The sequence below is a fragment of the Mixophyes fleayi genome, chromosome 6 (genome assembly GCF_038048845.1).
Source record: "Mixophyes fleayi isolate aMixFle1 chromosome 6, aMixFle1.hap1, whole genome shotgun sequence".
Taxonomy (NCBI): domain Eukaryota; kingdom Metazoa; phylum Chordata; class Amphibia; order Anura; family Limnodynastidae; genus Mixophyes; species Mixophyes fleayi.
Window position 1 is genome coordinate 215298336 of NC_134407.1, and position 19068 is coordinate 215317403.

A 19068-nucleotide genomic window follows, 5' to 3' on the forward strand; every position below is an offset into this window, starting at 1 on the left:
TTTCACAGATCTGGAGGAAGTGGCAGATCTGATAAGGCTCACACCTCTGCTTTTTACTGCTTAGCTCCGCACACACTAGGACTTTCTCACCTTTACCCTTGCAACAAGGGGCTGCTCTGCCCTGACTGTCTGATATGCACCCACTGGCCAGATATATATCAGCAGGCTTCTCACTGATTCGCCCTTCTTCTACCTGCTTTGCCATCACCTTGGTCTGTAAGGTAGGAAGGATTCTCTATCTTGCCCAGGTTCGTTGCTGGGTTTGGTATAGATGAGGTATCAAACAGTCTTCGCTTACACCAATCTCAGGAGAATAGACACACAGTAAATCTCGAGGTAAATCTCCCACTTTCCCCACATGCTGCTTTTAGCAGTCCATGTTAGATTTCTGGTAGGTGATGTCCCTTTGTCACAGAACTTCTTCACAAAGGTTTTGTTAGATGTTTGGTGGGACATCTCTCCTTTCAGGGTACCTTTGGGGAAATAGCATCCAAGATGATTATAATGGATGTCACAAAAGGTGTTGTTCCTAGTGGGTCAACTGTGAAACTTTCCTGTCCCGCACTTTGAGCCAATGACCTGGGCTTAAGGGTGCTCATTGTGCCATCTTGTAGAGCCCCACGTTGCATGACATTATATAAACCATTTGTGTATGTAATGGTAGCACTTTACACTAAGCTCCTACCTTATAGCAACTTTGGGTCTACAACCCACTCTAGCTATGTCTCTCCAGCATCTGTATCTTATGGATTAAACTAAGCAGTCAGGTGTCCTTACACATACAGATTTGGTAATGGTAGAACAAGTATAAAACCTATTTTTTGAACTTCCGCACAGAATAGTTAACAGATATTATTGTAAGTAAAGTGGGACTGCTCTGATATGATATATGTATCTATAAATGTCCTCTATGCCTAAACTCCAGAGCAGAGGTGGAACCCCTCGAGCAACCAAGAACAGAACACATTTTGATCCCTTGAGACAGCACTGGTGAAACGCGCGTTGTAGTGGGCGGTAGTGTCCGAGAGCTCTGCTGCGAGGGGCCTCCTTGACTATATACCTCTATAAATAAACAATATATAGTCACATACAACTGTCTTCGTCTCAGATTAAGACCAGACCCGATATTATAGACAGTTCGGGTGTTAGAACGAAGAATGGCCGTCAAACAGAACAAACTAATGTTCAAATGCGTCGCTGATGATATTATAAATCTACAGTGAATAACACACAGTTATGTGCTGCATTTAGACTATAGAATTAACTGTGGGACAGTATTTTATGATGTCAAAGTCACGAATAAACATATATAAATGTGCCTTGAAAGCCGGCTTCTTCACGGAGCAGCTCTAATTGATCTCATTAAGAGATCGAATGACTGAGAAATAGGCTGTTTAAAGAATCCAATATAGTGTTCAGATAGAGGTATTTAAGTTCTGGTAAAGGGAGATCCAGACTTGTCATTAATTTGACATGGGAACGTAGGGCCTGATTCATTAAGGAACTTAGGCAAGAAATTTCTTACATGGAAGGGGTGAAAATTTGTTTTCTATTTTGCACATAAGTTAAATACTGGCTATTTTTTTCATGATAACGATAATTGGACATTATAATATCAGTATAATCAAGAGGTCCTCTGTTGCATCACTGCAAAATTTTACACACTTTTAAATGTCTTTTTACTTTTTCTTACTATTATTTTAATTTTATATTTCGCCATACCTAGATAAAGAGATAGATGGTAATGTCATCATGGTTTTAAATTAAAATTAATAAAAAGTTTGATTTTATAATAAGTGGGTTCTAGTGTGCCCCCATTTAAGGGAATTCTTTTCCCTCTTTTTTTGAATGTGCAACGGTAGAACAGGTGTGATGAGATCAGGGCTGGATTAACCATAGGGCTAACTGGGCTACAGCCCAGGGGCCTATGGCATCCAGGGGGCCCTTGAAAGTGCTCAGCAGCAGTATTGATCGGTCGGGGGCGCCCCCGGCGTGATCAGTGCTGCTGAGCACTTTCACTGCGGTCCTTCTCCGGCGAGCTGTAGTCTCCTTACTGAGGAGATCTCGTGAGTCTCACTCTCACCAGATCTCCTCAGTAAAGAGTGTACAGTGCGCCAGAGAAGGAGGTAAGTGCCGGGGGGGGGGGGGGGGGGGGGTCGGGCAGCTCGGATCACGCAGGGGGGGGGGCCCTCACGGGGGAATGGAGGCCTCCTTAGCCCAGGGGCCTCCATTCCCTTACCCTTAATCCGGCCCTGGATGAGATGCAGCAGCTGTAGTGGTGCACAGCTACATCTGATGAACTGAACACCAGATCATTGGGATTAGACATGCAACGTCTTGTGTTACAGTCACTTAACTACAGTCTCATCTTTCCTTTCTCTAGAACCTGACAACTTTTCATCACGTCTTCTGATCACGCACATGGCAGTAATTATATTATCACTCTATAGAACTCACCTGAATGAAAAACTGACATTGACATACAGACTCTCTTAACTTGTTGATGGCACACTCAGTACTTAAGCAAAAGGGGGCATTTTATTTAGATATGTGTATGTGTGTATGTATGTATGTATGTATGTATGTATGTATGTATGTATGTATGTATGTGCAGGTGCAGTATTCGTTCAGGTGAATCAGAATATAATCAGTACAGGATATCACCTACAAAGGTGTTATTACCATCAGCAAGGCCATCTTAACAACATTATGGGCCCCCGGGCAAAGCAGTGCACCGGGGCCCCTATGTATATAGATATATATATATAGATGTATAGAGATACAGATACAGATATAGATATATAGAGATAGAGATAGATAGATGTACTTGCTCAGTGACCCTTGAAGGTTTTTTTGCAGGTTTTGTCTTTTGCAGGATTATTTACTCTAATTAAGAGCCCTGCCTATGGGGCCCCCTTGCCCGTGGGGCCCCCGGGCACCTGCCCATCGTGCCCAATGGAAAAGATGGCCCTGACCATCAGTGCTTAGGGATGTTTAGGTTGATAATGTTGTGGTAGTTCTCAGAAAGGATCATGGGTAATATCACATGAGATCACACTCAGGAAGGACCATGAGAAATATAATGTAGTACATGGGGAGGATCATGAGTAATGTAATGTAGTACATGGGGAGGATCATGAGTAATGTAATGTAGTACATGGGGAGGATCATGAGTAACGTAATGTAGTACATGGGGAGGATCATGAGTAACGTAATGTAGTACACGGGGGGGATCATGAGTAATGTAATGTAGTACATGGGGAGGATCATGGGTAATGTAATGTAGAACATGGGGAGGATTATGAGTAATGTAATGTAGAACATGGGGAGGATCATGAGTAATGTAATGTAGTACATGGGGAGGATCATGAGTAATATAATGTAGTACATGGGGAGGACCATGAGTAATGTAATGTAGTACATGGGGAGGACCATGAGTAATATAATGTAGTACATGGGGAGGATCATGAGTAATGTAATGTAGTACATGGGGAGGATCATGAGTAATGTAATGTAGTACATGGGGAGGATCATGAGTAATGTAATTTAGTACACGGGGAGGATCATGGGTAATGTCATATCTGGTAGTTACAGGGAGGAACATGGCAGCTGGTAGCACAATGATACGATGTGAGGAGAGCAGGAGTCTAATAGGGGCTGATAGATCCTGACTTCAACACTGGGCAGATACTTTTCCTCATCAGTTTGTACAGACAGAGGAGGGTGTAGAATAAGAGATTGTTGTAGTGACTGAACAAGGAGATTATGTGACTTCTGTATTTAGTGTGTATTACTCACCTGTGCTGATATCTGTAGGGATTTCCTCCTCCTTACACTGCTGATCACCCCTCACATACGTCTCTTCTTCTCCCTCTATATCTTCTACTTTAATAACAGTCAGGTCTTCTCCCTAAGTAAGCCACAAAATAATAAAATAAAACTATAATAATGGCTGATTTAATTAAATGACCCCTCTGTGACCGGGATATTTTATATCTTCGAGATCAGATCATATTTCAGGTTTTCTACTTATCGGTTTTACCAATCCAATTACTTTAACCCTAGTAAGTTTTGCCAAATATCAAATAACTAGTTCTCTATGTAAGTTATGTGAGGTAAAAGTTTTAGGGTCTCCCCCTATATAACTTCCACTTTAATATCAATCAGGGCCTCACTATAAATGACTCAAAAAACAATAAAATAATTATTGAACAGAGATTAAACATAACAATATCACATTATAAGATCACCACAACTTCTCTAGAGATCATATATAGTAGTCACATTTGTATTATGGGATTTGTTGAGACCCTCAATTCTATCTACCTGAGGGATATTGTGAGTTTCCTCTATATGATCCTGTGAATAAAGAGAACGGGGACATCTGTCTGAGGTGTTTCTGTTACTGGATCCATCTGTAGGAAACACACAATAGCTGAATTATTCATATGTAATTATCTGAAAACTCCATTCTCCTTTACAATAATAAAGAGTTCCCTCTTACCCAGTGATGTGAGGGGCCGATGATTCTCCATCATCACGTCCTTGTACAGACCCTTGTGTCCCTCTAAATACTCCCACTCCTCCATGGAGAAATAGACAGTGACATCCTCACACCTTATAGGAACCTGACACACACAATGATACAGTCATCACCCAGACACATCCCCTGGTGTTACTGTATAATGTCCCATTCCCAGCAGTCACCTCTCCAGTCAGCAGCTGAATGATCTTGTTGGTGAGTTCTAGAATCCTCTGGTCATTGTTTCTCTCATGTATCAGTGAGTGAGGTGGAGGCACCGTGATGGGGCTCTGGGTCCTGCTCAGTCCTGCTGTCTCATGAGGATGGCTGCTGGGTGACACCCCAGACTTCTTCACCACTGTGTGACCCTGTGTATTAAAGAGGAAACAATCAGCACAAAGAGTAGATGCAATTCACTTTTTCACAGATCCATCACTCAGGGTTATAATAATAATATAAACATATATACACATGAATTAATGGTCTCAGAAAGCCAGACAGAGTAATGTTTAAAGCAGCACTCCCAAGTAGGGGGCTGCTGCAAAGAGGATTATTCTCGAAGCTCCATGGTTTATCTCACACCCCTGGCAAAGGTGTTTGTGTGTTGGGGGGGGGGTTAATTATTACATGAACCAATAACAGAAAACAATCTTTGTGGTTGGCCCTTCTGCTGACAATTTCAAGTGGTGAACAAAAATAACTCCTTTGGTCATATGGGAGCACAACTTTATTCATTACAATTCATTTATTGGGAACAAACGCAGTAAAACAAAAACAAGACTGGTTATTATCAGACAGTCAGAGGAGTTAGAGGACCCCACCCACCAAGCCTACAACCTGTAGAAAAAAAGGGATTTTTATACTTCTGCTAAATCTTTTTCTCAGAGTCCAAAGGGGGACACTGGAAACACTGGGGTATAGAGGGCGGTAGAGGAGCTTAGGCACAGATCTCCCTCCAAAAATTCAAACTCCTTCCCCTCTATACCCCCATAGGACGGGACTTGTATTTTTCTTTTTCATCATTTATAAACATTTTATGAAAGGCATCGAGTACATACAAACATAGTGAAAAATGAAAGCACAGGACATCAATAAGTATAAGAATAAACAAAGTATAAAATAAAAAATGTAATACAGGCGTACAATACACAGCATACAAGTGCAACGGATGATAAATATTAAATGCCAGATTTTAACTAACTAATTAAAAAGAAATAGATGGATCTCAGGTGTGACAGTGGGGCCGCGGGAATTCAAGGTATCTCTCTTCGCAGAGGACATACTTCTTTCTCTTATATAAACTTATGGATGAATATGGCCTCCTGTCTGGCTATAAAATTAATTTTGTTAAATCCGAGGCCATGCTCCTCCATGCTTCCCCTTCCCTTAGGTCCAGTTTACAGACTAATTTCGCACTACGTTGGCAGGTAAATAAGATCAAATATCTTGGAGTTTACATCACCTCGTCCTATGAGAGATTGTATCGGGAAAACCTCCCCCCCCTTCTGTCAAAAATCAAACAGGACTTGGAGACTTGGAAGAGCTATATCATATCGTGGCTGGGGAGGATTATCGCTATTAAGATGAACTTGGTCCCTAAACTTCTGTATCTTTTCCAGACTCTTCCGGTGAGGGTTCCTGACTCTGTGTTTAGGGATTTGCATTCCTCCTTCCTAAAGTTTATATAGCGTGCCAAGCCCCCTAGAATTTCGATAGCAGTGCTTAAAAAGCCCAGGGCTCGGGGAGGCAGAGGTTTTCCAGACATTAAATTTTATTATTTGGCATCCCATCTGACCCAGGTGGCGGTAACTTATGCGCCTTACCAGTCCATAGCTTGGGTGGACCTGGAGACCCACTATGTTGGGGTTCCCTCCATGGCATCACTCTGGGGCTTGGCCAATATGGATAGACCACCAGCGGCCTCCTCTCTTCAATCTCTTAAATTCTGCTTATCCCTCTGGGACTCATGCCGGGTCAAATATAAATTGTCCTCCCCTATTTCACCTCTGACTCCCCTTTGGGGCAACCCACACTTCCCTCCTGGCAATTCAACCCAGCAATTTAAACTCTGGATAAAGGCGGGATTACGGGTGGTTTCGGACCTGGTGGTTAATCGAACTTGGGCTTCCATGTCAGAACTTCATCATAATTTTGAACCGTTTCGTCCGCTCTTTTTTGAGTACTTCCAGGTTCGACACTTCGCCATGTCTCTGCCCCCCCAGGAGGCTCTCCGGGTCCCGACCTCCTTTGAGTCCAGGTGTTTACATTCACCTCTCACCAAAGGGATGATCTCCCAGATCTATAATTGGCTCATAGATTATACTTTTGATACTCCAGGCCGACATGAGCGGGAATGGGAAAATGACTTGGGTCCTCCCCCAGACGACTTGTGCTGGGAGGAGGTCAGGGAGGGGATTGCCAAGAGCTCGATCTCCACATTAATTAAGGAAACTGCCTATAAAGTGTACTATATCGCTTCTCGGCCTTTTGGCTAAGATCAAGTGTAGTTCCTGTCCTAGAAGGGTTGTGGATTGGCCTGGAAGGGATGGGGCTCCTTGGTCTGATGCCAGAAGGCCGGTGGTGACTTGGCGGCTCGAGGTTGTCTGTGCCTCCGGGGGACAGGGCCCGGAGGTGACCTGAAAATGCACAGGTGGTGGTGGTCCCACTATCATGAGCACAGAGTAAGGCACAGAGCACATACACGGAGAGCGTACCCTGCACCACTATGTACCTTCTTGGTCCCGGCCTTATGGCTGGACCAGAAATTTTTTTACACCCTCCGGCCATCAGGCTGGGGCTTATGGGCATCTTTTTTATTTTTTGAACATGCAGCACTTATGCACACTTAGCACTTTTTTGCACGGATTTCAGTTGGTTTGATTTTCGTTTACACATTTTGGGTTTGGGTTTAACCCTAAGGGGAACCCCTCTCCCTTAGTCATCTGAGACTCTCTCCTTATGGGGAGAGTTGAAGAACTAGTCCCCCGGGGAAAGCTTCGGCCGACCTCGGGGTAAAGGGGACTGCCCGAGCCTTGCGGAGGAGGCAGTCCTGAAGACCCTTGCCCTCTAAGGGGCCTTATGGCTCCGAGGGTCGGGGAGTAAAGGGGCACCCCATAGCTCGGCGAAGGGGTGTCCGAAGAATCTCTTTCCCCCAAAGAGCCATTTGGCTTTGGGGGAGAAGGAGCAACGGGGCCCCTTCCTTTTTGGGAAGGGTCTAAGTCCCAAGCCCCCAGCACTGTTTTTTCATAGCACTGGGTGATTTGGAGCACGCACCTCGAGCTTCAATAATAAAAAAAAAAGGTGGTACTATACTCCTGTTAAGTTGTTTCGAATGTTCCCTACGGCTACTCCGAGCTGCTGGTGGGAATGTGGCCAGAAAGGTACAATGCTACACATATGGTGGACCTGCCTTCGTATAGTTCCTTTCTGGAACATGGTTCTTACACTCATAAACTCTGTATCAGAACAACAGATAAGTAAGGACCCCTGGTCATTCCTTCTCTCTCGCCCTATACCTGATGAGAGCGCGCCTTCTAACAAGCTTATCTCCCATATTCTGGCAGCCGCTAAATCCCTAATAGCAAAGCACTGGAAAGACCCTAGGGCTCCCTCTATGCAGGAGTTACGGTCGTACATAGGACATGCCGCAAGCATGGAGAGTATAACGTGTTACCTCCATGATAAATCATATAATTTCGATAAGGTGTGGGCCCCGTGGTACTTACTAGAAAGCCGTAGCTGCCTATCCATTCCTCCTCCTGCAGATGGAACATAGCTTTTGGGCCGCCTCTGGACTCCCCCAGGCTGGATATGATACGCTGCTGGTGAGTAATGTTTGTATGCTGCTTCTCTTTCGGGAAGCCATTGTAACTATGTGTCCCAGCTTCTCCTAGCAATGTACCAAGTTTGCGTGCCTATCTATTTATTAGCTATATTGTTGACAATATTTGAGCCTTTCTACCCCTCTCCCTCCCTTCCCTTTTCACCCTCCCCACCGATATAAAAGTATAAAACTCAGAGGAAACACCTTGATTATTAAGATTTTTCTTGTCAAAAATGTTGTATGTGCTGTTCCTGTTGTTTCCTCTTCAAATAAAGAGTTTAAAAAAAAAAAATTGATGTAAGAGGGGAGTGGAAGAGGGTTGTGCGAACGAAAGAGACGGCAGGACAAAGGGAAAGAAATCCTCACGGACAATCCAGCATCTATGTGATATTAGAGAGCAGAGGGCAAATATTTCGGAAGTTAAACTCAATTAAAGTGGAAGCCAAGGGGCATTAATGAAGTGGGACCAAGCACTCCATGTTTTGTAGAAGGAGACGACTGAAGTTCTGAGAATACTGGCGATCCATTTCATAGATGTCCCATATTATTTTCTGAAAAGCAGCTATTGTGGGTGGGCACCGCATTTATAAAAGGCAAGTGGTCACTCTCCAAATATGTCTGGCAAACTAATATAGGTATTTAGGTATTTCAAGGAAGGGTAGAGGAAGCATTATAAGCTTCGGCTGAGACTTCAGTATTTTTTAACAAAGCACAAAAAGCATGAGAGAGAGGAGAGAACAAGGTTCTCAACAATAACAGGAACAAGAACCTAACAAGGAGAACAGAGAAGAACAAGGAACAAAGAACAGAAACAAGAACAAGTGTAAAAAGTGGGCATACAGTGTCCCCAAAGAATTAACACAAATGTAAATAGATCATTTTCTCTTTCACCTATGGGAGATGTCCAAAAGAGTATGATCAGAAGTAATAGTGCACAGAAGCTTGCGTCCACAACTGCCATTTTTGGACGCACAAATGTTGAATCTGTAGAATTTTGTGAACGTGTGTATGAAAACCAGGTGGCTTCCCGGCACAACTGCTCAGCCAAAGCCCGGCCCTATTTGAGAGGCAACCACCGATCTTGTTGAATGTGCCCATAATCCACCTAGCATACCTTTAGACACTGGCCAGCCTTTTCTTGTTGACATTATAGTGGACCAAGAGGTCATCTTTAATACGCAATTCATGGGTCTTATGGACATAGGTCCTCAAAGCACTGAACACATCCAGAGAGTGAAGAGAGTCGTTTTCCTCTGGGGCTTATCCCGGTGTGAAGCCAGGATCAGAATGTGCTGATTAAGTTAACACTTGGAGACCACCTTAGGCTGAAAAGACTTAGGACTAGATTTGCTAAGCTGCGGGTTTGAAAAAGTGGGGATGTTGCCTATAGCAACCAATCAGATTCTAGCTGTCATTTTGTAGAAGATACTAAATAAATGAAAGCTAGAATCTAATTGGTTGCTATAGGCAACATTCCCACTTTTTCAAACCCGCAGCTTAGTAAAACTAACCCTTAGTCTGAAGAACAGCCCTGTCTTCATGAAAGATGAGAAACTGTGGCCTACAAGACAGAGCTCCAAAACTCTCCTGGCTGTGGATATGGCCAGAAGAAAGCTGTCAGCACCAGATTGAGATCCTAAAGTGCTACTAGATGCATGTATGGAGGTTGCCTAGGCATCACTCCCTGCAAGAAAGCCTAAAATTTCCTGTAAAAATGCCAAATTTTCCTGTAAGAAAACTGATAGGGTAGAAACCTGAACCCTGGAACCCACAGGTCAGAGCCCCTAGAACTAGCCTTACTGTGCAGCAGCTAACTATACACATGAACAAGATAGGAATAGTAGGTAATATAGAGGCCAACATTGAAGCAGGCATCACAAGCCGGGGTCAGGGTCACAAGCCGGGGTCAGGGTCACAAGCCGGGGTCAGGGTCACAAGCCGGGGTCAGGGTCACAAGCCGGGGTCAGGGTCACGAGCCGGGGTCAGGGTCAGAAGGTCAGACAGAGTAATGGTTAAACTTAACAAACACGAACACAACCTGTCGCTCAGGCAATAGGGAACTGTCATCCTGCTAGTATCTCCAGCACCGTATCAGGGTGTATAAACAAACTATGGGAGACGTATCTATAAGCTGTGCAGCAGCATTCAATCATTTATTTCCTACAACAATAAGGGGAATGTTGTATCAAGCTACAAATAAGATAATGCTGGGATTTTGATCTATAACACAATTTAGGTTAATCTGCTTTAGTCCAGAGTGATAATACTAATCAGAAGTAATGAGGTCTCAGCATCTCACAGACAGACTACATGTTGTATTCACACTTGTTATATATATTCTCCATATGACTGTTTAATCATTTTCATGATGAAAAGTTATAATATAATTTCTAGAGTCAGCCATGTTAGTTTTTATATCTCAGACATATATTCCTGTCCCCCATGTGACATCTTCCATCCTATAATAACACCAACCACACATCATACACCCTTGTCTCATGCAAAAATAATTTACCTGTGCTGCATGTCTCAGCCCCCTACCTTGCCTCTTCTCTGCACCCTGCTAGTACTAAACAGCACATAATAAATTTCCTTATGGTTCTCTACAACCTGGCACAATGCAAAGTTACAAATGGCTAGACTCTAAATCCCATATTTCCTTTTTCCTTCCATGTCCCCCAGTTCTCCTCTCACCACTAATCACCACAAGTCCTCACTGTATTCCACTGTTACTGTGCCCTGGTCTAGTTACTTCCTCTGCTGCTCACAGATGTAGTGTTGCCACTGTGATATTCCCAGCATCCCTCACTTCTCCAGTCAGGTTTATATGAGTGATGTCACTGTGACATTCCCAGAATCCCTCACTTCTTCAGTCATGTTCATGATTATTAATAGAGATAAATAATAATGAAGTCACTGTGATATTCCCACAATCCCTCACCTCTCCAGTCAGCAGGTAGATGATCTCCAGGGTGAGGTTTAATATCCTCTCAGTCATGTAATTTTTATCCTCGTCCATTCTCTGTGAGACAGGCAGATGATATATACAGGTAAGTCTGTCCTATAGATGGGTTAGAGAATAAATTAGAAAAGTTGATTATTACAAAAAAACATTTATATAATGCAATATGGGGGCATTATGTGGCTATATAATTGGGCAGAGGCAATAGCAATTTGGCACTGATGTGCACAGGAATTACAATCTTGTCAGATCACACATGTTACAAAATTACATATTCACCAAAATATATAACTTATTACCAAGGTGTGTACACTAGAAATTCACAATAAGTATATACTATATCACCATACCATGCAGGCCAAGTACATAATTTTCCCACTGGACTAAGCACAGAGCACTAACACCATCCTGCTTCTCTCATTTATCTGTTTTTCATTTTATTACGAGTGATAGTAAATCTCTATTTTGCGCATATGGAGAAGCAGAACAGTGAGAGGGAAGGAACATATAATATACATTTATTACAATATAACATTATAACCAGCCCGCTGGCAGCAGAGTCCTCCTGGAAAGGATATAAAATGTGACTGTAAACAGGGAGATACAGTACAATAACAGGGAAGGAATATATAATATACTATAATATATAATACCCACCATGAGTACACATAATGTGGGACCCATATGTTGGGGATAGGGGGGGCTATACCACTATACTAATTATTACTAATATCCCTACAGGGTTTACATAGAGGACACATCATATAATGACCCTTCCCCAGATCACCAGAGTCTGCTCCATCTGTTCAACAAACACGGCACCAGAGACTGCTCCACCCGTATAATAATAACACGGCACCGGAATCTGATCCACCTGTATAATAATAACATGGCACCAGAGTCTGCTCCCCCTGTATAATAATAACACGGCACCGGAGTCTGCTCCACCTGTATAATAATAACAACACGACACCAGAGTCTGCTCCACCTGTATAATAATAACACGGCACCAGAGTCTGCTCCACCTGTATATATAATAACACGGCACCAGAGTCTGCTCCCCCTGTATAATAATAACACGGCACCGGAGTCTGCTCCACCTGTATAATAATACCACGGCACCAGAGACTGCTCCACCTGTATAATAATAACATGGCCCGGAGTCTGCTCCACCTGTATAATAATAACACGGCACCAGAGTCTGCTCCACCTGTATAATAATAACACAGCACCAGAGTCTGCTCCACCTGTATAATAATAACATTGCACCAGAGTCTGCTCCACCTGTATAATAATAACACGGCACCAGAGTCTGCTCCACCTGTATAATAATAACACGGCACCAGAGTCTGCTCCACCTGTATAATAATAACACGGCACCAGAGTCTGCTCCACCTGTATAATAATAACACTGCACCAGAGTCTGCTCCACCTGTATAATAATAACACGGCACCAGAGTCTGCTCCACCTGTGTATATATAATAACATGACACCAAATACTGCTCCCCCTGTATTATTATAAGATGGCAACACATTATACTCCACCTGTGATAATATTAGTATAATGATGTCAGTAACACCTGATACCTGGAAAAACAAGACGTCCCCGCTGCTTCCTCCTCACTCACCCACGGAAACGTTACAGAGAACTTCTGGTTACTACAGTACAATGGATTTCCTGTCGAAGATGAGCTTCAACAAAATGGCCGCCGCCGTGTGCAGAGACAGAGTAACTGGAGGCAGAGCTGTCTCTGATCAGCTAGTGAGAGGGGCGTGTCTATGCAAATGAGGGCTGTGACTTCTGGGGAAGGGTTTGTATGTTTCTTACACGTATGCTGTGCATATATATATATATATATATATACAGTGTATGTGTAAGAAAAATACAATCCCTTCTCTTGAAATCGCAGCTCTCATTTGTATGTGTACGTGTATGTATATATATATATATATACACACGCACACACACACTATTTTACTGTACTACGGGGAGGCTGCTAATCTATTATACTATACTATGGGAGAGCTGCTGATCTACTTTACTGTACTATGGGGGGCTGCTAAATCTACTTTACTGTACTATGGGGGGCTGCTAAATCTACTTTACTGTACTATGGGGGGCTGCTAAATCTACTTTACTGTACTATGGGGGGCTGCTAAATCTACTTTACTGTACTATGGGGGGCTGCAAATCTATTTTTACTATGTTATAGGGGGCTGCTAAACTACTTTACTATACTATGGGACAGGTAGGGCTGCTATACTACACTACTATACTGTGTGGGGAAAGGAGGGGAGGGGGCTGTTATACCACTATACTATGTGAGGGAAGGTGGGTGGGCTGCTATACCACTATACTATGTAGGGGATAGGGGCTGCTACACCACTATACTATGTGAGGGAAGGAGGGGGGGTTGTTATATCACTATACTATGTGAGGGAAGGAGGAGGGGCTGCTATACCTCATAATGAGACTATGGTATAATGCTGTTTTCCAAAGTCCCTGCCTTACTGATTCTGAAGTGTTGTTCTACCTGAGTGACTATTCCCCCCCCCCCCCCACTACATGGGGGTCCCCCCTTGTGTTTCCCTTGTTATGACCCTCCCTTTTTTTATTTCTGCCACCGCCCCCCCATATACTCTTGCAAAAACTTAAATAAAATTAATGGATGCATTTTTTTCTCCAGGATATGAATATACACATATCACACCCCTTTTCCAGCTCGGGTGTATGTACAGATTTGTGTGTCCTGTCTGTATATAAACTTTTACCTTGTTTCCTTAGTGGTGCAGTGCCTCTACCTTAGTCAGGGTTCAGTAGGATCTTCGTGGGGTAATGTTCTTGGAATGACCAACATCAGAGATAGACTAAGGACCCCTCCGAGGACCCCACTACTTAAGACCACAGACACACACAAATGAAGTAACAACACACCAGCCTGTCTTTCGAAGCCACACCGGCACGTTTATTAGTGAGGCGTGGACTCCTAAAAGTTTTGCAAGTTTTATATATCTAAAATATATCTATTTATATCAAGCAGTGGTTTAAACTTTAAAGGTAACTTTGGGTGCAGCAAACAATAAATACACAGCAATTTAGGTACACACGTTTCTACTATATCAAATGAACAGGACCAATACTAAATACACTTTAAACGTGTCTCACTTGTTATATACCACTAAGAGGTACCTCTAATCCCTTTAATTACTATCCTGCAATATTACTCTAGTCACAATACTTCCCACTAGCAATATACATTAACCTCAATAACAATTGCTTCAATTTCACTAGGACATATCATACAAAAACATTTGTATAATAAACAGATGAGTGCAATTATGCAGCCTTTCTAGCATGTATTACTAATGGATATCTCCTTCACAGAGCAAACAGGGATTGCTCTGTGCTATTTGCAATCGTATTGTCACAGTTATCTGTATTTCTCAAATTTTGGCTTAACGCTGAAAAATCCCTCACAGCAGCACTTTGCAATCTTACTCTTCTCCAATAAACAGTTACTTTTTCCAGGCGATTTGTTAAACCACAATCCCTTGTCTGTCTTTCCTCTAATTCAACATGAATGTAAAATACAATTTACACCCCCGCTGTGCCCTCTTTTCCTCTTAGTGTAAACATACAGTCACTTTAATACAATCTGGCTCCTCAACACACAGTGAGGATTTTCCCACAGACAGCAAATAATGTCAAGGTGTTTGGTGCAATTTTCCTCAATTTTAGACTCAGTTTCTATCCCATATCTTTCCCTACACTTCACCCTTGTTACTATATCACAGTCCTGCAAAAAGGTATTATAAAATATTCTTCAGATCTCCCCACCTGTTTCCTACATGACTAGTAACAAAAATATTCAGTCTAAGTAGATCAATAACAAGGTAAACAAGTGCCTCTCAGAATCTCCAACTGCCGTTTGTAATGGCTCATTCACACTCTTCCCCTCCCCACTGCATGCTGGGAGATGTAGTTCTTTGATGGCAGGAAAGGTATTTAAACCGTATGTGCGGCCTGCGCTACACTAGACACAATGCAGTAATCGGAATAATTCAGTAAATAAAATTAAATTGAAGTTGTATGAACATGAATTCTAAGTGTAATGTTGCTTTAATAGTAAAATAATACACATGTTTATTGATGAATGTTCTCTTTTGTATGTTTGCTAAATATGCGCTTTACATAAGGAACACAGTGACTGCATTTCTACCTTGTCTTAGAAAACCATGGTGTTTGTGGCCCGGTTGAAAGTTAACATCTTAAGACTAAGACGGAAGGGGAATGCTGGATTGGATGCTCAAACCAAAGCGGCCACAATAAGAAGGTAAGCTAATTTGGTTTTTGTTCCAAAATATCTAACCCTAGCTTCTATGATTTTGTTTTCTGTTGTTAAAACCGATTAAAGTCTTAATTGTGAATATGAGCATTTTGTAAGTATTTTTCCCTACATTACCTTGGGACAGTGGTTCCCAAACTTTCTCAATTCGAGGCACCCTTACGGCCACCATAATTTTTCCAAGGCACCCCTAAGCCAAAATAATTACCGGGTAGTCCCGTTTTTTTAAGTAGTTGGGTCAAAATGACGCGAGATGTATTTAGACCACTTCACCATCACATTGTGTCCCTTCATCATATCACTGCACCCCTTCACCATATCACTCTCTATCCCCTTCGCCATCTCACACTCTGTGCCCCCCTTTTCGCCATCTCACACTGGGTCCCCCTCTTTGCCATCTCACACACTGTGTCCCCCTCTTTGCCATCACACACTGTGTCCCCCTCTTTGCCATCTCACACACTGTGTCCACCTCTGCCATCTCACTCTGTGTCCCCCTATTTGCCAGCTCACTCGACCCCCTCCCCTCCTACAGCATCTCTGTGTCCCCCCTCCTCCTTCTGCGTCTCCCTCCCCTCCTTCAGCGTCTCTCTGTGTCCCCCTCCCCTCCTTCAGCGTCTCTCTCTCTCTCTGTGCCTCCCTCCCCTCCTTCAGCGTCTCTCTCTGTGCCTCCCCTCCCCTCCTTCAGCCTCTCTCTCTCTCTGTGTCCCCCTCCCCTCCTTCAGCGTCTCTCTGTCTCTGTGCCTCCCTCCCCTCCTTTAGCGTCTCTCTCTGTGCCCCGCTCCCCTCCTTCAGCGTCTCTCTGTGTGTCCCCCTCCCCTCCTTCAGCGTCTCTCTCTCTCTCTGTGCCTCCCTCCCCTCCTTCAGCGTCTCTCTCTGTGTGTCCCCCTCCCCTCCTTCAGCGTCTCTCTCTGTCCCCCCCTCCTTCAGCGTCTCTGTGTCCCCCTCCCCTCCTTCAGCGTCTCTGTGTCCCCCTCCCCTTCTTCAGCGTCTCTCCCTCTCTCTGTGTCCCCCTCCCCTCCTTCAGCGTCTCTCTGTGTCCCCCTCCCCTCCTTCAGCGTCCCTCCCTCTCTCTCTGTGCCTTGCTCCCCTCCTTCAGCGTCTGTGTCCCCCTCCCCTCCTTCAGCGTCTCTGTGTCCCCCTCCCGTCCTACAGCGTCTCTCTCTCTGTGCCCCCCTCCCCTCCTTCAGCATCTCTCTGTGCCCCCCTCCCGTCCTTCCAACGTCTCTCTCTCTCTCTGCCCCCCTTCACTTTTCGTTCCTTTAGTTACCTTCTTCCTCATGTTCTGCTGTCTTCTTTCCTCTCTGCTGCTCACTGACACGGTCGGACGTGATAACGTCACGCCCGGCAGTCAGTGAGAACAGTAAGGAGGAGGATCCGGCGCTGGATAATTGGTAAGTTCTTCTTTTTTTTTTTATTCCCAGGGCGATCACGGCCCCCCTGTGATAGCATTGTGGCACCCCAGGGGGCCGCGGCGCACACTTTGGGAACCGCTGCTTTGGGGTATATATGAATAAGATATACATAATTTATACAATGCAAATTACATGTTTTCTAACAGATATGTACCAACAAAATCCTGAAATATTTTAAGATAAAAAAGTTAATGACTGGACAATCAGTGTTTTCAGGCAAGTGTTTAATTTTGAAAAGGACAATGAACATCTGAGTGGAAATCTCTATCACCGCAGTTATGTCACAATGAAATGAGAAGAGATGGGGTCGGTGGGAACATATGTAACACAAAAACATTTTTTGAGAAATTGAGTAATAAGACAGTAACTGTAAATAAATACTAAGAGCAAAGTTAAGATAAATCACAAAGAAATAAAACCTGCTTAAATATAACCCAGGAATCCAAAGAGCTTTTAAAACTCAATATAAACCAACAATCAGGTTCCCAAAATGACAGAATAATCCCTACAAATGTCAGCTGGATTATACTCAGTAATGGAAGAATTGTAGTAACTGTATTATCTGACTGTTACCGACCTGGCTTGTCCTGGACGTTTATTCTTCAGTGACCCTGACCTCAGCTCGTACTCTGACTGCACCACTCTGTGTTATGTCACATAGATGTCCCACAGTTAATTTTTTCTTCAACTTTCTACCAAAGTCTTTGAACTTGTGCTTTTCTAAGTTTTAACAAAGTTTGCGTTGTCCTTCAGAGCTGTGAAGTGTTATTGTTTTGGCCCTTGTAGTGCTGCAGCTTCTCTCATCTGTACACCACCAAATAATCTCCATCTCCCGATCACTACTGGGAAAGGTGAGATTCAGTGAAGGACATATTGAGGACATTGTTACTGATTCTTGTTATCACCTAATGAGCCGTATTATTCATTCATTACCCCAAGTAATATCCTGCTCACATCTATAGTCATTATACTGCTGGGAATATTGGAAGTCTGAAGCATTTAATGGACATTACTGGTTTATACCAAGACAAGCAGCCATCAGCTTCCTGTACCCCATGAAGTAATAACACAATGTAGATTCTCCAATGTATCAATTAAATAAGCTGTCAGGATTTCAATTCAACAAACGTCCTTATCTTTCTGAATAGTCTATATAGTAGGAGAGAGAGGTTCTTAGTACCAAGAAGGAACAAGACATCTGACTGCTCTAAGATTAGAAATCTCATTATATGACCCCTCTCACACCTTCAATTACAGATCAAGTAAAAACATGATTTAATAGTTTTCCACTTTACATATTACATACCCAGCAAATTGTTGACATGATAGATTAGTTAACGTGGTCTTGTTATTGTGGAGACTTAGACCGATATTGAATAGAATAAGTTCTTTATATAAGGAATCTGTTGCAGCCTGATGTTGATTACATAAATTCCAGCTATGTGTGGATTGCAATTACATTGTGATATATTAATATATTGTATAATAATGAGAATTTTATTTACTCTTTAATAAGCAGGGACACCAATATAACTTAAAAAGAGGATTTTTATATTTACGATAAATCCCTTTCTTTGATTCCATCTGGGGGACACTGCTACCATGGGGTTGCATGAGGGGAAGCTAGGAGTCAACACTTAAATAGTTAATCAACGTGTTTATCCTACAGACTTCGCCCCTCTGCAACCTCCTTCATCCTCAGTGTATTTATAAAGCCCAAAGGAAGGGAAGACAACTGGGAGAAGGGAGGGAACGCAGTGCTCCCCAGATGGAACCAGAGAAAGGGATTTATCGTAAGTAGAAAAATCCTCTTTTCTCTCATCCTATATGAAGGACACTGCTACCATGGGGACATTTTAAAGCAGCCCCCTAAGGGAGGGACAGCTCTGACAGCCCGGCACGCAAAACACTGCGGCCAAAACTGGCGTCCGGGGGCGCAAAAATATTAAACTGGTAGAACTGAGAAAAGGTATAGACAGAGGACCAGGTGGCCACCTGG

General features: G+C 43.2%; 1 protein-coding gene across 1 annotated transcript in view; it reads right to left on the reverse strand.

The window, feature by feature from the left end:
• The window catches only part of LOC142095478 (uncharacterized), a 50502-nt gene that overhangs the window by 20554 nt on the left and 10880 nt on the right, over positions 1-19068 (reverse strand). The window contains exons 8-12 of the mRNA XM_075178423.1: positions 11287-11406; positions 4708-4890; positions 4505-4628; positions 4327-4415; positions 3799-3910 (exon numbers count right to left, since the gene is read on the reverse strand). Of these exons, the coding sequence (XP_075034524.1) occupies positions 3799-3910; positions 4327-4415; positions 4505-4628; positions 4708-4890; positions 11287-11406 (628 nt within the window). The remainder of the gene's footprint in view (positions 1-3798; positions 3911-4326; positions 4416-4504; positions 4629-4707; positions 4891-11286; positions 11407-19068) is intronic.